This window comes from Gorilla gorilla, chromosome 7, assembly GCF_029281585.2.
Source record: "Gorilla gorilla gorilla isolate KB3781 chromosome 7, NHGRI_mGorGor1-v2.1_pri, whole genome shotgun sequence".
Taxonomy (NCBI): Eukaryota; Metazoa; Chordata; class Mammalia; order Primates; family Hominidae; genus Gorilla; species Gorilla gorilla.
In genome coordinates, this window is record NC_073231.2 from 105,997,865 (window position 1) to 106,022,834 (window position 24,970).

Sequence of the window (24,970 nt, forward strand, 5' to 3'; positions counted from 1 at the left end):
CAAAGGAATTTTTAACGACCCATTTAGGATTAAACAAGTTTTACTGTGGGTCTGAAGAAACTCCCCAGACCTCCACAAACAAGTTTATGGAGGGTCTGAAGGAACTCCCCAAACCTCTGTGATTTAGCAGGAGACAAGATAAGGGTAATTGCCCCAGCACCTGGACCCATTTAAGTTAAGTAAATTTACTGAGACCCCAGAGGAAGGTCTTCAGCACTCAGACTTTAGATATAGATTAAAAGAAGTTAATCACTTATGTCTTTAGATGAATGCACCCTTACACATGGACATATGGCTTAGAAGGTATATAAGCTCTGGAAAACTTTGTAATTTTGAGTTGGTCTGGCGATAATTTCCAGGCCTTCTCCCTGTAGCCAGTTGCAGAAGTAAATACCGTCTTCCTCCTCAGTTCATCTGCATCTCGTTATTGGGCCACAAAACTAGCAGGCCAACCCTCAGTTTGGTCCAGGAACACCTAGGTGGGACAGGCACAATGGCTCATGCCCATAATCCCAGCACTCTGGGAGGCTGAAGCAGGAGGATTGCTTGAGGCCAGAAGTTAAGAGACCAGCCTGGGCAACACAGGGAGACCCTGTCTCTATAAAAAATTTTTAAAAATTCAAAAAAATACAAAGAAGTACCTACATGGTTACCACTATCCAAATTGAGTATTATTTATACATTAGATTAATAACTTTTAAATATTGTATTTCAGCTATGACCACCAAAGATTATCCATCATTGTGGGGCTTTGGAACAACAAAAACATTTAAAATTCCCATTGAACATCTGGATTTCAAATACATTGAAAAATGTTCAGATGTTAAACATCTGGAAAAAATTCTTTGCGTGCTCAGGTAAGCATTTTAAAATCATTACATGTTTTAGTATGACAGTTTTAATTATCTTGTTGTTACCTCCTAAAGGTAAAAGCTACATTAGAAATATCTGTTTTTGCCCATGCATGGTAGGTCCCAAAATAGTGGTTTTGATCCTATGGTTAGTTTGGAGAGTTCCACCTAGGTCTACTGCCAGCATGAGACGTAGGCTAATTAATATCCAGGAGGGTATTTTTCTTGCCTTCTCTACATTTTCTAGGAGAAGGTAAAGTAGCTGTGAAAGCAGCCATTAGGATGGGGTGTGATGGCTCACGCCAGCAACCCCAGCACTTTGGGAGGCTGAAGCAGGTGGATCATTTGAGCTCAGGAGTTCAAGACCAGCCTGAGCAACAGGGTGAAATCCTATCTCTACAAAAAAATACAAAAATTACCTTGGCCTGTAGTCCCAGCTACTCCGAAGGCTGAGGTGGGAGGATTGCTTGGGCCTTGGAGGCTATAGTGATCCCTGGTTGTGCCACTGCACTCCAGCCTGGGTGACAGAGTCTCAAAAAATAAAAAAATAAAAAATAATGATAAAAAAATAAAAAAAGCTATTAGGAGGTAAGCTTATCTCACCAGCCTAGGCTGGTGGCACTTTCCCACTTCATATCACCTGACAACAAGGGAGGGTGACCCACCGCACACTGATCACATGGAGGGTGGTGGGGAGGCCTGAAGGTAATACCAGAAGGCAGGGAATTAGGACCTTCTCAGGATACAGCCCCATTCTAGTGACTGTCCAACTGAATATACATCAAATGTGGTTGTTAAAAATGCACATTTGAAGGCCCTATTCCCAGCGATTCTGCTTCAAAAAATCTGGGGTAGGGCCAGGGAACATGTGTTTTTAACAATGGAGCTGGCTGATTGATATGCAGGTGTTCAAGGAACCCACTTGAAGAAACACTGTCCTGAGTACCATCAACCTGTGACACCTCTTTTGGATTTCTTTTCTTTCTTTCTTTCTTTCTTTCTTTCTTTCTTTTTTTTTTTTAAGACTGGATCTCACTATGTTGTCCAGGCTGATGTCAGACTCCTGGACTTGAGCAATCCTCCTGCTTTGGCCTCCCAAAGTGCTGGGGCCTCTTTGGGCCTCTTGAGCTATTTTCATTTGGATACCAGAGGTCTATTGCAGAAGACACTTGTGGAGCATGAACTGCTTTCCAGGACATCTAGAATTCCTATTACCCTGTGGTGGTTCTTTATTTCCTCTATCCCTATTCCTTATCACTGGGTTCTTCCCTTTTTCTCTTTCATCACCTTTAGCTTCCTTTCTTCCCTGTTGGTCCACAGCCAGATGCTGATGTGATAACATCATCATTTTTAAAATGGAAAGTGAAAAATCAATAATATCAATTGTTTTCCCTTTTTTAGCAGAATATTATCATGTATACTTGGTCAAGGATGGGTAAATAAAAATGAAAAGTTTATTGGATGAAACAGTTGGAAAGCTACAGTTATAATAATGTTGGTTCCAAGAAATTTTATGAATAGCCTAATTCAGTGATAATATATTGAACTTGGAATTGTTTTTTAAAATTTAATTTGGAAATGAAATTTATTTATATTTTTCTAGAAATGTAAGAGTGAACAGACCTAAAAAAGAATGGGAAAGGACTGATTTTCCTTAAAATAAAAGGAACAGATGTCTCCATTTAACTCTCTAAGGAAGGAATTCTTTTCCTTGAGTGGTTGGATTTCAGGGTGTTTTGTTTAAGCTGTTTATCTGCCATTTTCTTCCTACCTCTTTGAAATAAAAAAATTTATGAACAGAAACTCCTTGTTGAAAAGGAAGTCCAAATTCTCTTTCTGCTAGTCTCTAATATTGAATTTATGAGTTTAATATCATGTACAAAATGAACATATGAACATATATATGTTGAGAAAATATTATTGTTTTTGTTAGATTAAAACTTTGTTTCTTTGGTTGATATTAAACTGAAATTTATATGATACATGAGATTTGAAACTTAGAAAAAGTAAATGATAAAAAATTTTTTTATTTTTATTTTTTGAGATGCAGTCTCACTCTGTCACCCAGGCTGGAGTGCAGTGGTGCGATCTCGGTTCACTGCAACCTCTGCCTCCCAGGTTCAAGTGATTCTTCTGCCTCAGCCTCCTGCATAGCTGGGATTACAGGTGCCTGCCACCACGCCCGGCTAATTTTTGTACTTTTAGTAGAGAGTCCGTTTCGCCATGTTGGCCAGGCTGTTCTCGAACACCTGACCTCAAGTGATCTGCCTGCCTTGGCCTCCCAAAGTGCTGGGAATACAGGCCTGAGCCACAGTGCCCAACCTGATAAAAATTTAATATAGTTAACTATTCATTGATATGTTTATTGACTTCATCATAAGCTATATATTTAATTAAAAATCAAACTATGAGTCTGCAACCCAGATGCTATCAAGCAAATTACCATACATGATCCATAATTCTTTTTATATTTTTAACTCAGACAAATATGTAAGATTCAGTAAGTTTTAATGTTTCAAATGTTTTCCAAAAAATTATCAGAAGCTCCCAGTTATAAAATAGTTGGATAATCCATTCACCCCAAATGAACTACCTGTTTGTGTGTGAGGTAGCAATGTTCTGTGACACTATTACCCTTAATTCATATGAATTCCCTCTTCACATGAAGAGTACAGACAACAAAAAGGGACAGATGAGTCTCATTATTCATTGACTCTTGGTGTTTTCATAGTGTGTTAAATGCCTGATTTCAATTTTACAGCAACAAAAAATACCAATATTTATTCTGAAAGGTAATTGTATGTTCTAAGCAGCCGATATTAACAACTTCCATCACGACTCTAGGAATAATTCGCAGTTCTGAACCATGTTTTAGAAAAACATTTCCAGCAGGTCTGTGCAGGATTTTTTCCTATTCCATCATTGGTAATAATTGCACTTCTTGCAGCAGGAACTTGAAATTCTTCTGTTGCAAACTGTAAGACTGCTGTGAAAGGTGTACTTTCAGGAACAGAGTACTTCGTACGCCAGCCACGGGTCAGACCTCAGAGTGATCTTAAAGGAAACCTTTGACATGGTGGCGCCGGGAGGAACCCAGAACCCACGCCAACTCCGCGGAGCAACCCCACTTCCTCCACGGTGCCGGGGACCACCCCGCCCCACTCACCCTTATCCAGTTTTTAAAGTGTGTGATGAAAATTGGTTTCTTTGGAGTTCCTTTTTTCTTCTTTTAATCATTCCATAGATTAACGGGTAAAAATGGAGACTATGCGGGTTAAGGAAAGAGACTGGGAAGCAGCCCTTGAGATCTCCACAGAACCTCAGGGTTCCATGGAACCCAGCCTGCAAACCGCTGGTCTAGATGATCCTAAATAAGGTGCTAACTCTAAAACTTATTTATTTCTTTTTAAGGTCTGGTGAGGAAGGATATTATCCTGAACTTACAGAATTTTGTGAAAAGCATCTTCAAGCCTTGGCCCCTGAAAGTAGAGCTTTGAGGAAAGATAAACCAGCAGCAACAGCAGCCAGTTTTACAGCTGAAGAATGGGAAAAAATTGATGGTGATATAAAGGTATATAGTAATACCAATTTTCCATAGATATTGTTGAGACATTCTATATATGTTTACTTCACTTATCTGAAATCCTAGGCTTCTTGTTTGTCCGTAAAGGGCTTTTAGTGTCAATTAGGCAGGATTGGTTGCTTTTTACACCCAGGGAAACATTGCGAATTCGCGTGTGTGTGCGTCCATACATGTGTGTATTTAAATTGACTGAATAATATTCTGTCCTATTAAAAACCTATAATTTAATCATCTTCAATAAATAGTGCTGTATAAACATGTTTATTTGTAATTTTTTTTCTTTTGTTTTGAGATGGAGTCTTGCTTTGTTGCCCAGGCTGGAGGGCAGTGGCACAATCTTGGCTCACTGCAACCTCTGCCTCCCGGGTTCAAGTGATTCTCCTGCCTCAGCCTCCCGAGCAGCTGGGATTACAGGTGCATGCCACCATGCCTGGCTAATTTTTGTATTTTTAGTAGAGATGGGGTTTCACCATGTTGGCCAGACTTCTCAAACTCCTGACCTCAGGTGATCCACCCACCTCGGCCTCCCAAAGTGCTGGGATTACAGGTGTGAGCTACCATGCCTGGCCTATTTGTAATTTGTTTGCACCTCCCTGATTATTTCCTCAGGATAAATTATTAGAATTCAAATTGCTTGGTCAGATGTGGTTGCTCACACCACCTGTAATCCCAGCACTTTGGGAGGCTGAGGCAGAAGGATCACTTCAGGCCAGGAGTTTGAGACCAGCCTGGGCAACATAGTTAGAGCTGTCTCTACAAAAATATAAAAATTAGCTGGACGTGGTGGCTGTGTCTGTAGTCCCAGCCATTCAGGAGGCTGAGACAGGAGGATCGCTTTATCCTGAGAGACCGAGGCTGCCGTGAGCTGTGATGGTGTCATTGCACTCTGGCCTGGGTGACAGAGTGAGACCCTGTCTAAAAACAAAAAGCAAGAGAAAGAGAAAAAGAATTTAAATTGTTTGATCAAAGGATTTGAATATTTTTAAGCCTTTTCAAACATATGTTCTCAGAAAAGTTGTATCTTCATACACCACCCCCAACAGTGTATAAGAATGCCCAAGCCAGGTGCAGTGGTGTGTGCCTATAGTCCCAGTTACTCAGGGAGGATTGCTTGAACCCAAGAGTTCAAGGCCAGCCTAGACAATACAGAGAGACCTGGTTTATTAAAAAACAAACAAACAAACAAACAAAATGCCCATTTTTAGGTACTCTTTGCTGGATACTGTAATCATTTTTAGTCAATTAAATAGTTGAAAAAATGGTAGTACCATAGTCCCTTCTTATCTTTGGGGCATACTTTCCAAGACCCCCAGTAGATGCCTAAAACTGCAAATAGTACTGAAGCCTAAATATACCATGTTTTTTCCTCTATATGCATATCTATGATAAAGTTTAACTTATAAATTAGGCACACTAAGAGATTAACAATAAAAAACAGAACAATTATAACAGCATACTGTTGTAAGAGTTATGTGAATATGAGCTCTCTTTCTCTCAAAATATCTTACTGTATTGTACTCACCTATTTTTGGATGGCAGTTGACTGTGGGTAACTGAAACCACAGAAAGCAAAATTACAGATAAGGGGAGGACTATTGTAGTATATTTTTTGATTGCTAGAAAAGTTGAGTTATTTTTCATGAATCTGTCACTTAAATTTCTTCTTAAATATTTACAGATTTCTTTTAATCAGCTTTATTGAGGTAAAATTTACATTCCATACAAATTACCAACTTTATAGTGTACATTTCACTGAGTTTTGACAAACGTATATGATACAGAACATTTCCATCACCACTAAAAGTTTTCTCTTGCCCATTTGTGGTCAGTGTAGACCTCACTGCCTGGCCTTTGGCAACCACTGAACTGTCAGCATAGTTTTGCCTTTTCTAGACTTGCATATAAATGTAATCATACAGTATGTTGTCGTTCCTGTGTGTCTTCTTTCACTTATATAATGCTTTTGAGATTCATCTATGTTGTTGCATGTGTCCATAGTTCGCTCCTCTGAGTTGCTAAGTAGTATGGAATTGTATGAATATCCCACAGTTTGTTTACCCACTTACCTTTGATAAGACCCCCAGTGGATGCCTAAAACCTAGATAATACTGAGCCCTAAATATACTATGTTTCGACTGCCAAAATGTTTTCCAAAGTGGCTGTACCATTGTGCAATCCTGACAGCAATATATAAAATTTCCACCTGCTTTACATCCTGGTCAGCACATAGTATTGTCCGTTTCGTTAGTTTTAGCCATCCTACCAGGTATCTCATTGTGGTTTTAATTTGCGTATCTCTAGTGACTAATGATATTGAGTGTCTTTTCATGTAACTTCTATTGTGAAGTGTCTTTACATCCTTTGCCCGTTAAAAAAAAAAAATTACCTTGTGTTCTTATTGAGTTGCCAAATAATTGTTCTTTATCAGATACGTTGCTTTGTTGCCCAGGCTGGAGTGCAGTGGCACCATCACGGCTCGCTGCAGCCTTGACCTCCCAGACTCAAGCGATGCTCCCACTTCAGCTTTCAGAGTAGCTGGGACCACAGGTGTGTACCACCACACCTGGCTATTTTTTTTTTTAATTGTTTGTAGAGACAGGGCTTCACTATGTTGTTCAGGCTAGTCTTGAACTCCTGGGCTGCTTTGGCCCCTCAAAGTGCTGGGATTACAGCATGAGCCACCATGCCCAGCCATCTTTTTTTGTTGTTGTTGTTGAGACAGAGCTTTGCTCTTGTTGCCCAGGCTGGAGTGCAATGGCGCAGTCTCAGCTCATTGCAACCTCCACCTCCCAGGTTCAAGCAATTCTCCTGCCTCAGCCTTCTGAGTAGCTGGGATTACAGGCATGCGCCACCACGCCCAGCTAATTTTGTATTTTTAGTAGAGATGAGGTTTCTCCATGTTGGTCAGGCTGGTCTCGAACTCCCAACCTCATGTGATCTGCCCTTCTCGGCCTCCCAAAGTGCGGGGATTACAGGTGTGAGCCACCACGCCCGGCCTCTTTTCATTTTTTTTAACAGTATCTTTGGAAGAGTGAAAGTTTTAACTTTTGATGAAATCTTTTTTTTATTGTTTGGGCTTTTGTGTTTTATCTAAGAAATCTTTGTTTAATCCAGGACGTCTAATTTTTCTCCTAGGAAGTTTATAGTTTTAATTCTTATATCTAGGTCTATAATCAGTTTTAATTTTTGTATTGGTGTTTGAACAAAAAGTGTTCAAGCACCATTTAATAAAATATTATCTTTAAATTTCTTGGTACCATTGTCAAAAATCAGTTGACCAAAGCTGGGTGTGGTGGCACATGCCTATAGTCCCAGTTTCTCTGGAGGCTGAGACAAGGGGATCACTTGAGCCCAGGAGTTTTAGGCTATCATGCACTATTACCAAGCCTGTGAATAGCTGCTTAACTCTAGGCTAGACAACACAGCAAGACCTCATCTCTAAAAAATCTTTTTTAAAAAATCAACTGGGCTGAGCACAGTGGCTCACGCCTATAATCCAGCACTTTGGGAGGCTGAGGCGGGTGGATCACTTGAGGTCAGGAGTTCAAGACCAGACTGGCCAACGTGGCAAAACCCCATCTCTACTAAATACCAAAAATTAGCTGAGCATGGTTGCGTGTGCCTATAGTCCCAGCTACTCAGGAGGCTGAGGCACAAGAATTGCTTGAACCCAGGAGGCAGAGGTTGCAGTTAGCTGAGATGGTGTCACTGAACTCCAGTCTGGATGACAGAGCAAGACTGTCTTAAAAAAAAAGAATCAATTGATCTTATGTGTGGGTCTATTTCTGACTCTTTCAATTCTGTTTCATTATTTTATTTTTTATATTTATTTATTTATTTTATACTCCTTGATGAGCAAGGCTACCCCCTAGGCAGTCTGCCCACAGTAGCCTGTTTCATTATTTTAAATGTCCATCTTTACTCCATTACCTTCTTGTCTTGATTGCAATAGTTTTACAGTAACTCTTGAAATCTTACTGTAATAAGAGGCTGGAAAAAAAAAAAGAGGCTGGAGGTAGTACAAGTCTTCCACCTTTGTTCTTTTTAAAAGTTGTTTTGGCTATTCTAGGTCTTTTGCTTATTACAAAATAACTTGCTTGTGTTTGAATTGGGATTGTGTTGAATTTATGGATCAATTTTGGAAGAAATGACATCTTAATATTGAGGTTTCGGAACCATGAACATTGTATATTTCTTCATTCATTTAAATCTTCAATTTTTTTTACAGCAATGTCTTATAGTTTTCAGTGTGTAGTTCTTGCATATTTTTGCTAAACTTATTCCTAAGCATTATATGTAGCTCATGCTATTATAAATGTTAATATTTTTATAATTTCAATTTTTTGCTCATCCTGTCATCTCAGTTATGAAATTTTGTTTTTTTCATTATAGTGAAATACATATTACATAAAATTTATTATCTTAACCAGTTTTGAGTGTACAGTTCAGTAGTGTTAAGCATATTCACATGGTTGTGCAACCACTCTTCAGAACTTTTTCATCCTGCAAAACAAACGCTATACTCATTAAACAACAACTCCCCATTTTCCCCACTCCCCTGTCCCCTAGCAACCACCATTCTATTGCTGTTCCTGTAAGTTTGACTACTTTAGATACCTAATTTTAATTTCAGTTTTTAATTATACAAGTTTGTATTTATCTAATTGCTTTTTCATATTGACTTCATATCCTGCAATTTTGTTAAATTCATGGATTAGTTCTAGGAATGTTTTTGTAGATTCATTGGATTTTCTACCTGCAGGATCATGCCATCTGTGAAAAATAAGAGATGTGCTTCTTTTCCAGTCTGCCATTTATTTATTTATTTATTTATTTATTTATTTATTTTTTACTTGCTTTATCGAACTGGCTAGAACCTCCAGTTCAGCAGAAGTGGTAAGAGCAGATCCTTGCCTATTTCCCAGTCTTACAGGGAAATCGTTCTGACTTTCACTGTGAAATATAACGTTAGCTTTAAATTTTGTGTAGATGCCCTTTATCAAGTTGAAGTTTTCTTCTGTTCCTTGTTTGATGAGAATTTTTATCATGAATGGGTTTTGAATTTTGTGAAATGCTTTTTCTGCATTTATTGAGATGAACAGATGATTTTCTTTGTAGTCTGTTAATAAGGTAAATTATGTAGATTGTTTTCAAATATTATACCAACCTTACATTCCAGGATAAACTCTACTTGGTCATGATATATCTTTTACAAATATATTCCTGGATTTGATTTGCTAAAATTTTGTGAAGGATTTTTGTGTCTATGATCATGAGAGATATTGGTCAATAGTTTTATTTTCCTGTAATGTCACTGTCTGGTTTTGGTAGCAGGGTAATGCTGGCCTCATAGGAGGAGTTGGGAAGTATTGTCTCCTCTTCTGTTTTCTAAAAAAGTTGGTATATGATTGGTATTATTTCTTTCTTAAATGTTTTCAATTCACTGTTGACACTGTATAGGCCTGGGGTTTTCTTTGTAGGAAAGATTTTAACTGTGAATTCAATTTTTCAAATAGATACAAGGCTGTTTAGGTTATCTTTAGAGCTCTCTTTCTGTACGGCTTCCTCCTTTCTGATATTTTTTTCCCCCGAATCCTCACAGTCTTGGCCTCTCTAACGTCCAAACTTTGTATGCTGAATTCAGCAAGACCACAGGGTTCTGTTTGGGTACTTTTCCTGTGCTGCAGCCTGGAAACTGCAGTGAGTTGGAGCAAATGTAGGGCTTACCTCATTTGTTCACCCTTCTTTCAAGAATCACTGTCCTGTGCCACCTGTTGTCTAGTGTCTGACCACCATCACTCCATATATCTTACCCGGTTTTCTAGAATTTAGGTGAGAGAGTAAATCTAGTTCCTGACTCCATCAGGCCAGAAGAAGTCCCTTTATTGATTTTTCTTTTTTTTTTTTCTGAGACGGAGTCTCGCTCTATCGCCCAGGCTAGAGCGCAGTAGCGCAATCTTGGCTCACTGCAATCTCTGCCTCTCCAGTTCAAGTGATTCTCCCGCCTCAGCCTCCCGAGAAGCTGGGATTACAGGCACGTGCCACCGCGCCCAGCTAATTTTTGCATTTTTTCTATTAATGTGTTTCTCATTGTTTTGTAAGAGTTCTGTACTGTATATTGTAAATTTTCCTCTAGCTTGTTGTTTACCTTTTAAATGTTGTGTGTGGTGTTTTTTATTTTTTTAAATTTTTATGCTATCCTCTTAATTTTATTCTTTAAGATCTTTTCATCGGCTTTTATAGTTAGGAAGGTTTTCTCTCCACCAGATACATATTTAGTTATATTTTCTCAGAGTTTCTTCAGTTTCATTTTGCTTAAGAAATTATTTTTGGGCTGGGCATGAGTGGCTCATGCCTGTAATCCCAGCACTTTGGGAGGCCGAGGCAGGCGGATCACCTGAGGTCAGGAGTTCGAGACCACCCTGGCCAACATGGTGAAACCCTGTCTCTATTAAAAATACAAACAATCAGCCAGGTGTGGTGGTGCATGCCTGTAATCCCAACTACTCAGGAGGCTGAGGCATGAGAATCACTTGAACCCAGGAGGTGGAGGTTGTAGTGAGCAAAGATGGCACCACTGTACTCCAGCCTGGGAGACAGAGCTAGACTCTGCCTAAAAAAAAGAAATATGTGTGTGTGTGTGTGTGTGTGTATGTATGTGTATATATATGTGTGTATACACATATATACCTCGCAGATTCTAGAGAACCAGTTTTTTGGTTTACTGTATTTTATTTATATTTTTCTGGGGTTAAAAACAATTTTAAAACATCTAAAAACAATGTTGAGGTATATGTATTCTGTAACTTAGAATGCTGCTTTTTAAACTTTCAGCCTTCTCATTTTATTGGCTTGAGCTCAAAAATATGGTAATTAATCTACCAGTCAAAAATAGCACTTTATGTCCGGACTTTTTGGCTTTGTTTTCAGGATGTAGACAGCTTGATTTTAGTTGAAGAGCCTAGGTTTTTCCCTATTGTGTGTCTTTGCTCTTCTTCACCACTTTTTTTTTTTTTTGAGATGGGGTCTTGCTCTGTCACCCAGGCTGGAGTGCAGTGGCACAATCATAGCTCACTGCAGCCTTGAACTCTTGGGCTCAAGTGATCTTCCTGATTCTCCCAAGTAGCTGGGATGACAGGCATTCACCACCACACTCAACTAATTTTTTTGTAGAGACAGGGGTCTTGCTGTGTTGTCCAGGCTGGTCTAGAACTCTTGTTGGCCACTTTGCAAGTTAGTCTCCTTCTCACTTGCCTTTCTTTCATACTTTGTTTGCCACTTGTCCCCTTTTCTCCATTCTTTCTCCCTCCCTTCCTCCTCTATAAGTCTTCCTCTTATCTTTTACCTTTCTTACCTTATTGCTTTTCTTTTTCTTCTCATATTTCTCCTCTTTGCCCCTTTCCACCCTCCCTGCCTTCTATACAGATAGAACAGATAATATAGTTGTTGGGTTTTTTTGCTGTATCCCAGTGCTTTTAAGAGTGTCTAACAAATATTAGAATCCTCAATACATCTTTTCTGAATAATAAGTAATACAGTTTCACAGATAATAAATCTCTTAACTCAATTTTTTTTCTGGCACCTGTGACAATTTAATAAACGTTAAGAACCTACTATATGTCAGACACTGAATCACAAAGATGAAATTAAGACATAGGCCCTGCCCTCAAGGAATTTACAGTATAAGAAGAGAGACTAACAATAGATGATTTTTAAATCTTTATGCTAATGTATTATGGAGGAGAAGCACTTTTAGCCCAACTAGGAAGTTCTGGGAAATCTTGCTGAAAAGAATGATGGATAAGGTCTTGCAAGATAAATAAAAGTAGGAAGGGCAACAACAATGTATATATACTTAACAAGACTGAACTGTAGACTTAAAAATGGTTAAGATGGCCAATTTTATTATGTTATACATATTTACCACAATTTAAAATAAAAGGTAGGAAGTATGTTCCAGATAGTGAGGATGGCATGGATCACATTGTCTAAAAAATTGACTCATAGGAAACTATGATAAATATAGCTGACTCTTGAACAACACAAGGAGTTAGGGGCGCTGGCTCCCTACACAGTCAAAAATCTACTTACAACTTTTGACTCCCCCAAAACTTAACTATTGATAGTCTATCGTTGACTGAAAGCCTTACCAATAACATGAACAGTTGATCGACATATATTTTGTATGTTATATAGATTATATACTGTATTCTTACAATAAAGTAAGCTAGAGAAAAGAAAATGTTATTAGGAAAATCATAAGGAAGAGAATATATATTTACAATGCATTAAGTGGAAGTGGATCATCATAAAGGTCTTTATCCTCGTCATCATCACATTAAATAGGTTGAGGAGGAGGAGGAGGCATAGGAGGTGTTGGTTTTGCTGTCTCAAGGGTAGCAGAGATGGAAGAGGTGGAGGAGATGAAAGGAGAGGCAGGTGCACTTGGTGTAACTTTATAGAAATCAATCATAATTTCTGTCTTTTGCTTTTTCATTTCCCTAAAAATGTTACTATATGGTACCAATCCTTCTTCCACCATTTGCTTTAGTTTTAGTCCCCTTATCACAGAGGGTGGATGTTGTGAAAGAAGTCAAAAACAGTCTTGAGTAATCGGAGCCCTTCTGCCAGATTGTCTAATGTTAGTTTATTTTCTGGCATTGCTTCTTCTATGTCTTCTCATTGTCTGGCACTGGTTCAGAAGCACTTACCTTCATGAAGTCATCTTCTGTTAATTACTGTGGTGTGGTGTTAGCACTTGAATTTCTCCAACTTCCATATCTTGAAACACTTCACTCCCAACTTTTTTTTGGCATATTCATAATCTCTTTTATGATTTCCTTGATTTACTCTATTGTAAATCCTATGAAATCCCGGACAACATCTGGACAGTTTTTTTCTAGCAGGGATTTATTATTTCATGGCTTTTTTTTTTTTTTTTTTTTTTTAGAGATGGGATCTTGCCATGTTGCCAGGGCTGGAATGCAATGGCTATTCACAGGCAGGGTCATAGCACACAGTACAGCCTATAACTCTTGGGCTCAAGCGATCCTCCTGCCTCAGCCTCCTGAGTAAGTGGGGCTACAGGTGCATGTGCCACCACTCCTGGCTTAATGGCTTTTTCTATAATAATGATGGCATCTTCAATGGTGTAGTCCTTCTAGACGTTCATGATGTTCCATCAGGGTTCTCTTCTGTAGTGTTGACAATCCTTTCCATAGAGAAGGGCGTGCAGTGAAGTTCTTTTTTTTTTTTTTTTGAGACAGAGTCTTGCTCTGTCGCCCAGCCTGGAGTGCAGTGGCTCGATCTTGGCTCACTGCAAGCTCTGCCTCCCAAGTTCACACCATTCTCCTGCCTCAGCCTCCCGAGTAGCTGGGACTACAGGCGCCCACCACCATGCCTGACTAATTTTTTTTGTATTTTTAGTAGAGATGGGGTTTCACCATGTTAGCCAGGATGGTCTCAATCTCCTGACCTCGTGATCCGTCTGCCTCAGCTTCCAAAGTTCTGGGATTACAGGCATGAGCCACCGCACCCAGCTAGCATGCAGTAAAGTTCTTAAAGATCTTTGTGACCCCCTGATCTAGAGGTTGAATTAGAGACGTTGTGTTTAGGAGTAAGTAGACCACTTGACCCCTTCGGTCTTGAACTCATGGGATTCTGGATGGCCTGGGACATTGTCCAACATCAGAAGAACTTTAAAAGGCAGTCCCTTAGTGGCAAGGTACATCCTGACTTCAGGAACAAAGCATTGATGGAACCAATACAGAAAAAGTGTTCTTGAACCAATACAGAAAAAGGCCTTCTTGTTGTACAGCCAAAAGACTGGCAGCTGATATCTATCTTTTCCCCTCAAGGCTTGAGGGTTAGCAGCTTTACAAATAAGGTCAGTCCTGATCATAAACCCAACTGAGTTTGCACAAAATAGTTGAGCTTCCCTATCCCTTCCTGCCTTAAATCCTGGTGCTTGCTTCTGTTCCTTACTAATAAATATCCTTTGTGGCATTTTTTTTTCTGAGAATACAGCACTTTTGTCTGCATTAAAAACCTGCTCAGACAGATATTCTTTCTCTTTATTGATTTTCTCAATGGCGCCTGGAAACTTGTCTGCTGCCTTTTGGTTGGGAGAGAGTGCTTTTCCTGTTCTCTTGACATTTTAAAAGCCAAACCTTTTTCTAAAATTCAAACCATCCTTTGCTGGCGTTCAATTCTTCAGCTTTATAGGTCCATCATCTTCCTTTTGCTTTAAGTTGTCATATAATGACTTTGCTTTTTCTGGAATCATATTAGAGTCTATAGGAATGTCTTTTTTTTTTTCTTTCTTTCTTTCTTTTTTTTTTTTTTTTTTGAGACTGAGTCTTGCTCTGTCGCCCAGGCTGGGGTGCAGTGGTACAATCTCGGCTTGCTACAACCTCCGCCTCCTGGGTTCAAGTAATTCTCCTGCCTCAGCCTCCCCAGTAGCTGGGATTACAGGCGCCCGCCACCGCACCTGGCTAATTTTGTATTTTTAGTAGAGACGGGGTTTCACCATGTTGGCCAGGCTTGTCTGGAACTCCTGACCTCAAGTGATCTGCCCGCTTCGGCCTCCCAAAGTGCTGGGATTACAGGCGTGAGCCACCACACCCAGCCAGGAATGTCTTTCTTAAATCAATTTTGCACCCACATGAAGGCTGCATTTTCAATACAAGATAAAAAGGCATTTCACAAGAAGTGCAAAGTCTTTGCACCTGATGATGTAGCCCCAGTGATGCAATGATGGCCTCATAAATTTCCCCCTCCTCTCCTCTCCTCTCCTCCCCTCTCCTCCCCTCTCCTCCCCTCTCCTCTCCTCCCCTCTCCTCCCCTCTCCTCCCCTCTCCTCCCCTCCCCTCTCCTCCCCTCTCCTCCCCTCTCCTCCCCTCTCCTCCCTCTCCCCTTCCCCCTACCCCTCCCTCTCCCTCTCCTCCTCCCCCTCCCTCTCTCCTTTTCCCTCCTCCTTTCCTCTCCCTCTCCTCTCCTTCTTTTTTTCGTTGCTTTCTTTTTTTTCAATGGCCCTTACTCTGGATTCATTTATTTTGAAATGGTGGGCAACTGCAACTGTAGCTTATGCCAGATCTTAATCTCTGGCACATATCAAGCAATTCAGCTTTTTCTTGTAATATCATGTGTTCTCTCTGCTTCTTGGGAGCACTTCCAACATCACTAGTGACACTTTGTATGGGTCCCATGGTGTTATTTAAGGTTTACAGGATTACACTAAACATCATAAAAATATGTGAGAACTGTGAGAGATCACTTCTTATGGCAAGATGCAGTTTACTAGAGACAAACTGCTCCTGCAGAGATGACTAGTGTCACAAGGCATTTTAAGCAGATACTTGTAACTCTTAAGCTTACCACAATAGCAACAGGAGGTGGCTGTGAAATTATTACATATTATAGTGTCTCCTACAGTCAGTTTTATGCAGTTATGATTTAATACTGCATCTTCATGTCTTTTTTTTTTTTACATTTCTCTTTACTGTGAATGGTGCCATTTATGGTCTGTAAGTGTTTGTGTGGGTAAGTTTTGATAAATTTTAACTTTTTATAACTTGTGTATACTTTATGGTAGTAAATGATAAAACAGACTAGTATCTACATATATTTTATGCATTCATGAAATACCTAACTTAATTTTTTTGATATTTCTAATTCATCTGTTTTTTCAAATCGTCACAAATCTCCAAAAATTTTTCCAATATTTTTACTGAAAAAAAATCCACATATAAGTGGACCAGTGCAGTTCAAACTTATATCGTTCAAGGTTCAACTATAGTTCTTTCTTATGCTTGGTTATAATTATTTCAAACTATATATTTACCCTTTTCTCTATTCTCAGAGTTGGGTATCAGAAATTAAAAAAGAAGAAGATAAAATGCACTTTCATGAAACTGAGACATTTCCAGCAATGAAAGATAATTTGCCTCCAGTTCGTGGTTCAAACAGCTGTCTTCATGTAGGCAAGGTAGGCTTCTTTGATATCTTTGTGGGTGGTAACAGGAGAGGATTGCTGCTGTTTATTAAGGGGCAATCCCAGTTTAATTGGAGCAGCCTATGTGTGATGTCCTCTAGAAGAGTTGGGGAGTTTGTTCAGCTGGCTGGGAACTATCAGCTGGGAACTATCACGTTCTTTACTATCTCATTACTTGGAAATCAAAATGAAACAGTTTTTTCCTTTGAAGTCCTGCATCTTGGGCTTATTTACTGCCTTTAGTCTTTTTTTTCTTTTTTTATACACCCTGTCTCTTCCGTCCAGTTTTGATGAGAGCAAAAGGTCTGATTCAGTGTGTGAAAATTTCAGGGAACAATTGTATATATCTAGTAGGGCTATAGAGGATATATCATGTTACATAATTTAATTATGGATTTAAAACAGTAAACAGATACTTTCAGTACTTATAAATGTCATTCCTCTGTTTAGTGCATGTTTTTTCCCCTTATTCCCATTTCTCTGTCGGTCCCTATTTTGTCACATAGACCTCTCCTTTTTAATCTGTGGGCTCCACAGAGAAGGGGCCTGTTGAAGTTCCAGGCCCATTCTATTTAACTTTAGGTTGAAACTGGGGTTCCTGGCATCCATCTGACCTTGTAATTTCTCAGATGACTCCCCAAGCCTTTTCATTCTAGGTTAACTCATTCTTGTTATTCTCATCTTTTCTTTGAATCAATTTTATTTTAAAAACATCCATGGCTCCTCATCACTCTGCTCTCTGATAATTTACCTTCCTGGATCTTTTTACTCCTCATTAGGAATTAAGCAGGTAATGGAGGTGTACAGTAATCTGGTGAGGATGCCACTATCTGCAATCAATGAAATTGTATTTATTGAATAGCTGGCCAGGCACGGTGGCTCACGCCTGTAATCCCAGCACTTTGGGAGGCTGAGGTGGATGGATTACTTGAGGCCAGGAGTTCGAGACCCGCCTGGCCAACATGGTGAAACCCCATTTCTACTAAAAATACAAAAACATTAGCCAGGCATAGTGGCATGTGCCTGTAATCTCAGCTTCCTGGGAGGCTGAGGCACAAGAATTGCTTGAACCCAGGAGATGGAGGTTGCAGCGAGCTGAGATTGTCTCCTCTGTCTCAAAAAAAACAAAACAAAAACAAACAAACAAAAAAACTCTGGGCATGGTGGCTCACACCTGTAATCCCAGCACCTTGGAAAGCCGAGGCGGGTGGATCACTTGAGGTCAGGAGTTCAAGACCAGCCGGGCCAACATGGTGAAACCCCATCTGTACTAAAAATACAAAAATTAGCCAGCCATGGTGGTGGGCCCTTGTAATCCCAGCTATTTGGAAGGCTGAGGCAGGAGAATTGCTTGAACCTGGGAGGCAGAGGTTGCAGTGAGCTGAGATCACGCCACTGCACTCCAGCCTGGGGGAAAGAGTGAGAATCCATCTCAAAAAATAATAATAACAATAATAATAGTCCTGGTGTACTAAGACTGTGCCCTGAAAATATAACAATGAACAAGCATTGCTGAAGGAGCAATGGGGTGGATGGACTAGTGGTACAGTAGTTCTTAAAGTATGGTCTAGGAAGCCCTTGAAGTCCCAGAGATTCTTCCAGGGGGTCCAGAAAGTTAGTGCTATTTTGAAAATAATACTAATGCTTTGTCCTTGTCACTGTGTTGGTATTTGCCCTGAGGATAAAGCTGCTATTGCTTTAACATGAAGCAAGGCAGGCACCACATTGTGTATACAGTAAAAACAAATTCCAATTTTACTTAAAAATACCTTTGATAAAATAATAGAATATTTACTTTGTTAGATCTTGAACTTCCAGGATATGTCCTGTTAGTATTTTGTGACAAAGTGAGAAGTATGCAGAAAGCACTTCCCTGCATAGTCAAATATGATGGTTATGATATGATGCATAGCCACATTTTCCTGGAATGCTGTTTTTACTTGAAATAATGGTTGACAAACTGTCATTATTCAGACTTAGGATTTTGGCAAAAATTTTGTTGGAAGTGAATGAAGGAGGCCTGTCGCTTTAAGAAAAACAACTCACAGTATTTGTTGCTAGTAAGAAAATCTGACCTTTCAAGTGCAAATTAGGTCCAGGCACAGGGGGGCAGTGGCTCATGCCTGTAATTCCAGCACTTTGGGAGGCCAAGGCGGGTGGATCACTTGAGCCCGGGAGTTCGAGGCCTGGGCAACATAGCGAGACCCCATCTCTACAAAACATTTTTTTTTTATTAGTGTGGTGTGGTGGCACATGCCTGTAGTTCTAGTTCTATCTATTCAGGAGACTGAGGTAAGAGGATTGCTTGAGCCCTAGTGGTCAAGGCTGCAGTGAGCCATGATGACACCATTGTACTCCAGTCTGGGCAACAGAGCAAGACCCTGTCTCTAAAAACAAAGTGCAAATTAGGGCTTGAGGTATTAAATATTTAGTATAATATAACAATATCTAATAATTTAGATATTATGTGTTTCTCAAATATCTGCTTGCGACAGAAAATAGCCCTTAAGGGGGATACTTGTCAAAGGACAAAATTACAACAAATTTCAAGATCTAATTGGCTTCTATTAACAATTCATGAATCAGGATGGCACCTCCTCTAAAAATTTAGAAAATATGCTCCAATGGCCATGGCAGAACAGCTGGTTTTTATAAGGTAGCTTGAGCAGGGACAAGGCATACAAAAAATAGACTATTTAATAACAGGTTACTTTCCTTATAAGGGTTAAAGCAGAAATTTGGCTATTATCTCTGTCTCTTGATTTCTCCAGTCAGATAAGCAACTTAGTTTTGGTTTGGTGATGTGGAACTTGAGCACTAGTGACTGTATTTAAGTCTGTTGGGGCCTAGTGCAGGAGCTTAGTCCAAATCATTGACCTTCTATAAATTTTATTTAACATACTTGAAAGTCTTTTTTGATGATCTCCATGCAGATATTAACAAATTGTGATTTTTAAAATTGCATAATGAAATCTGTGAATATTTGGAAAATCTGTATAACTCCAATGACCAATAATTTTGAGGAGTGCGAGAGTGTCATGATACTGAAAAGTTTGAGCCCCACTGATGTAGCATATAATGGATTATGACAGTAAATATGCAGTGTTATGAGAATACATAGAAGGCACATGTCCCAGCCTTTCAAAGTCAGGGAGCATTGCCTTCTTAAAATATCCAAATATAATATTACACATTAGAATTTATCATGTATACTGAGTCCATGTCTTGAGACTTTTATTGCTCCACATTCTTTTTTTATTTATTGAAAATCTTCTTCTTCTTTATTCAGTCATAATTGATAAAACTTGCATGTATTTATGGTGTGCAATGTGACATTTTGATATATCTACACATTTTGAAATGCTTACCACAGTCAAGCCAATTCATGTCCATTTCTTGATCCCTAAAGGGGGATATTTTTTGTCACAGGTAGGTATTTGAGAGCCACATATGAATATTAAATACCCCTGATTTTGAATCAATGACCTTTTGAAACTAAGTGATACCACTTGTATTAGTTTCCTAGGGCTGCTGTAACACCACAGGAAGTGGTTGGCATAAAACAACAGAAATGTATTCTTTCACAGTTCTAGGGGCTAGAAGTACACAATCAAGGTATTGGCAGGGCCTTGCTTCCTCGAAAACCTGTAAGGGAAGATCCTTCCTTGGCTCTTCCAGCTTTTGGAAGCCCCGGCCTTCCTTGGTTTGTAGCGGCACAACTCTAAGCTCTGTTTTCATTTCCACACCACCAGCTTCCTTCTATTGGAACTTCTTCTCCTCTTTATATAAGGACACAGTCATACTGGATTAGGGCCCACCCTAATGACTTCATCTTCATTTGATGACATTGCAAAGACCCTATTTCCAAATAAGGTCTCATTCACAGGTACCGGGGTTAGGACTTCATCATATTGTTTTTGGGAGACACAATTCAACCCATAACATCATCTTAGCATTGAGAACATTGTCTTTATGAGTAGGAAATCGAGTTCAAGCATCAAATGATACTTTTTGAGCCTGTAAGGACTGCATAGTACTCATTTATGTAGTTTATATAGTTCTTAGTATTGCTATTAGCAAACCTGAGCCTAATGAGAATGAAGATGTGTAATAGTTTAAAAACAAATCAGTACCTACTTTATTATTATAAATTCTGCTATACTTCCCTTTCTTCAGACTATATAGATAAATATTTTAAAGTTAATATTCCTTAGTACTTATCTAGCAAAAAATTGTACCCTCTCTGGGAGACTGATTATTTGTGAGCATTATGGCTATTGTTTGCCTTTCTCTCATTCTGTTCTGGTGCAGAACCTGCCCTCTGTCTTTAGCAGTGGGAATGTGGCTACTTTGGGCCACTGTTAGTGCTTGGTTAGGATGGGCCCATGACCCAAGCTAGCCAATCAGTCCTTCCTTGGAATTTCTCTAACTGAAGATGGAGAGAAGAGTCACTCTCCTTTTCCTCTGGTGGAGAGAGCTGTGAGGTTATAATTCCAGAATGCTTGTGGTGATGTTTCCTGCCACATGGAGAAAGCAGGTACCCATCAGGGAAAGTGAAATCAGTAGGTAGAGAGGAGCAGAGCCTGGGAGGGGCAGGGAGAGCTGGAGAAAGGGCATAGGAATCCCCTCATCCAGCAGCACCCCTGCCCTTCCATCAGTTTAGTTATATAAGCTGATAATTTCTTCTTTTTAAATGTAATTATTCCAAATCAGATTACTATCATTGCAAACTTCTGACTAATATAGCAATTATTCTTGTTTCTCCAATACCTAGGTTTGAAAAGAATGAATCAGAATTCAGTACTTTTTTATTATAAGAAAATCAGAAATAATCATATTCACACATAAGTTTTAAAATTTTATATGTATATACTTAAAAACCTATAGATTGTCCCCAGAATTAACTACAAATTTAAAATTCTTTCTTTTACATGCTGTATATTATTATGTTAATAACTATAATACTGAAGTTATTATAACTTCCAGGGTACCTATTTTTCTTATCCATTCCATTTGTATATCTTTATTTTATTTTTATTTTTTTGAGACAGTTTCTCTTTGTCACCCAGGCTGGAGTATAGTGGCTCGATCTCTGCTCACTGCAACCTCCACCTACCAGGTTCAAGCAATTCTCATGCCTCAACCTCCAAGTACCTGGGATTAAAGGTGTGCGCCACCATGCCCAGCTAATTTTTGTATTTTTAGTAGAGACGGGGTTTCACCATGTTAGCCAGGCTGGTCTGGAACTCCTGGCCTCAAGTGAGCTGTCCACCTCAGCCTCCCAAAGTGCTGGGATTACAGGCGTGAGTCCCCGCACCTGGCCTCCATTTGTATATCTTAACCCAATACTTTCCATGCATTTACAGTAAAACCTGATAATCTTATATTAAATATGTCTCATAAAATATGATTTTATTCTTTTAGGAAAAATATTCTAAAAGACCAACTAAAAAGAAAACTCCAAGGGATTACGCGGAATGGGATAAGTATGTTTTACATGTCTTTATATAAAATGTATCACTAAAAAAGTTATCTACCACAAAATACTGCAATAATTTCTTAAATAATTATTATAAACCTTAACATGTCAAGAATACCAAATTACTTCAATAGAGTACTGAGAATATCTGGCCTCAGCACTTTTGATGTTTTTTTCAGTACATAAAAAACTACTACATCCTATTTTTTTATAAAGTCAGCCAAAAAAACTAATGTAATTTTTATACCCATCCAAACTAAAAAGGAACAAAAATTTAAAATTGAGATAAGTTAGTCAGAATTTTAATTTCAAAGTTCTGACCAGTTTAGATTTGATTAACGTTTAAGTTCTCACTAAATTGTATGTTTTCTTAAGAAGGAACTCAGATGACTTGAACTATTAACTTACTACATATTTTTGAATATGTATCCAAAGGCATACTTGTACAAATATAAGAATATCAATGATAAATTTATTTTCTTGCCTGTATTGTACTTTTTTTGGTTTTTATTGTTCTTTCATTTAAGATTTGACGTGGAGAAGGAATGTTTAAAAATTGATGAAGATTACAAAGAAAAGACGATAATAGACAAGTCACACTTGTCTAAAATTGAGACAAGAATAGATACAGCAGGTAATTGGAGAAAAAATAATAATTTAGTAGTCTTTAAAGTTTTTCAATTATAATAAAAAGTGTCAATCTAGAAGACATTGTCTTTGAGTACTGCACAGATTACCATGAAAAGTTTATGGATTTTCTCTTACAGTTGACCACTCAACAAATTCACTTCTCTCTTTTACCCACTTAATTTTTAAATGTAGTAAGGCTTTAAAACATAAACCTATTTTTCTTATTGTAATTCATTTGTTTTTAATTCCTTTTTTCCAATCCTCTTTTTCCTCCAAATTCCTAAAATTGTTTTCTTTTTGCTTCAAAACAAAAAGATGGGGCAGTTTATTGGACTAGCACCTATAAAGTGAAACGAAATCAATCATTAAAAAAATTCTGAATCCTCAAAACTTGTGAATGATTTAAAAAGAAAACATCCCTAAGCTTGGGGAACCTTTTATTTTCTTTTGTTTATTTTATGATCTTTCTGCTTTCTTCTGCTTCTGTTAAAATAAGCATTCTTAGATTTAAACTTCAAAAATTCTGTTAAATTATACGTTTACGTATAGTAGATAACATTTATTTCTAGGTCTAACTGAGAAAGAAAAGGATTTTCTTGCCACTCGTGAAAAGGAGAAAGGAAATGAAGCTTTCAACTCAGGAGATTATGAAGAAGCAGTGATGTATTATACCAGGTGAGCAGATGTTTGTTGGGGTTTAAACTTGCCTTTTAAAAAATGATAATGTTTTCATTGTTGAAACAATATAAATAAGCGAAAGTCTATGTCAGAATCTCTCAATGTATTGTACTTGCGATTTATCATATATTCACTTGTGTTTCTCCTATTTTTTCAATAATTTTTCTCAAACCTCTAAGCTCCCACTCCACTCCTACTTTTGACAGAAGACTTAACTTCCTATCTTGCAGAGAAAATAGAAGGCATCTGACAGGAATTCAACAGAAGGCCCATATGATATAGAAGTGAATAACTTGGGTTCCATTGTAGACTGCCTGGATTTACTTCTAGTACTTTGGTGCTCCTTCCTACCACAGGGCCTTTGCACATGCTGGGTGCACCATCAAAAATGCTTTTCCCATGGCTGGTCTGAGTACAGTGGTGTTTACAACTAATTGATCACAACCAGTTACAGATTTCCTTGTTCCTTCTCCATTCCCACTGTTTCACTTGACTAGCCTTTAAAAGAGAAAAGGAAATTAAGAAAAAAAATGCTCTTCCCTCGTTCCATTATCTAGTTAATTCTGATTTATCCTTCAGATCTTAGTCTTCACCTTACTTCTTTGGAGAAGTCTTACTTCACCTTCCAAACTAGGTTAAATCTCTGTCTCACCCCACCCACCTCACCTCCCAATTTATAGGCTCTTATAGCAGTCTTACCTCTCCTTTGTAGCACTTGTCAGAAGTATAATTTAAGCTTGTGTGATTTGATAATAACTAGAATGTAAGATTTGTAACAGCAGAACCCATTTGTCAAGGATTTTTACACCACTGTATCCCCAAGGCCCAACAAAGTACCTGGTTCATAGTAGATGTTCAATAAATATGTATATGAACTTCTGAAGTTCTTAGCAGCCTATGAAAAGTAGACTAAGTTTTTAAAATGTTGTTACAGATAAACCGTTCTTATAGAATCACTAATGCTACCTTAGCACTAAACTCTGTACAATCTTTTTTCCACCTTTGGAAATAAGATAGATTTTTTTCAATGTTGTTGGTGTCTCTAAAGAAGTTTTCTCAGATTGTTTAAATGAAGATACGAGGTAAAGAGGATATATGATGGATCATTCATTCAGTACAGCCTCCCCTGTTCAGGCAGGTGGATGTCAGCCTTGATAACTGTTCTTTCTTTTCTTGTAGGTTTATACCAGAGATTCTCTTGTCTATTACAGGTTACAAAGCTCTTTTCTTCTTTTTTGAGGAGTCATATAGTTGAAGAATTAAAGCAGCATAGTATGATGGTTAAGGGAATTCAGACTACCACTTTCTGACCTTGGGCAGATTCTTTTTTTTTTTTTTTTTTTGAGACAGGGTCTTACTCTGTTATCCAGGCAAGAGTGCAGTGGTGTGATCATAGCTCACTGCAGCCTCAAACTCCTGGGCTCCAGGGATCCTCCCACCTCAGCCTCCTGAGAATACTGGGACTACAGGTGTGAGCCACCACACCTGGATAATTTTCTCTTGTGTTTTTTGTAGAGACAGGCTCTCATGATGTTGCCCAGGCTGGTCTCGAACCCCTGGCCTCAAGCCATGCTGTCACCTCGGTCTCCCAAAGTGCTGAGATTACAGGGGTGAGCCACCATGCCTGGCTTCAAAAAATGTGTTTGGTATTTGATATTTGATGTTAACTTACATCAATGGTTTTTTTTAAAGTGATCTATAGGTATTTATCTTTTTCTACCTTCATTTTTTATTCCAGTAACTAAAGCTCAGATTCC

At 38.6% G+C, this 24,970-nt stretch overlaps 1 protein-coding gene and 1 pseudogene across 3 annotated transcripts in view; one reads left to right on the top strand and one right to left on the bottom strand.

The window, feature by feature from the left end:
* SPAG1 (sperm associated antigen 1) overlaps window positions 1–24,970 on the top strand; it is an 84,347-nt gene that overhangs the window by 3,604 nt on the left and 55,773 nt on the right. For all 3 annotated transcript variants that reach the window (XM_031013654.3, XM_031013655.3, XM_063709408.1), the window contains exons 2-7: window positions 716–857; window positions 4,263–4,422; window positions 16,295–16,420; window positions 21,851–21,912; window positions 22,433–22,539; window positions 23,105–23,210. In XM_031013654.3, coding sequence (XP_030869514.2) covers window positions 718–857; window positions 4,263–4,422; window positions 16,295–16,420; window positions 21,851–21,912; window positions 22,433–22,539; window positions 23,105–23,210 — 701 coding nt within the window. In that variant the 5' untranslated portion in view covers window positions 716–717. The remainder of the gene's footprint in view (window positions 1–715; window positions 858–4,262; window positions 4,423–16,294; window positions 16,421–21,850; window positions 21,913–22,432; window positions 22,540–23,104; window positions 23,211–24,970) is intronic.
* LOC101148089 (ubiquitin-fold modifier 1-like) lies at window positions 3,569–3,926 on the bottom strand (annotated as a pseudogene).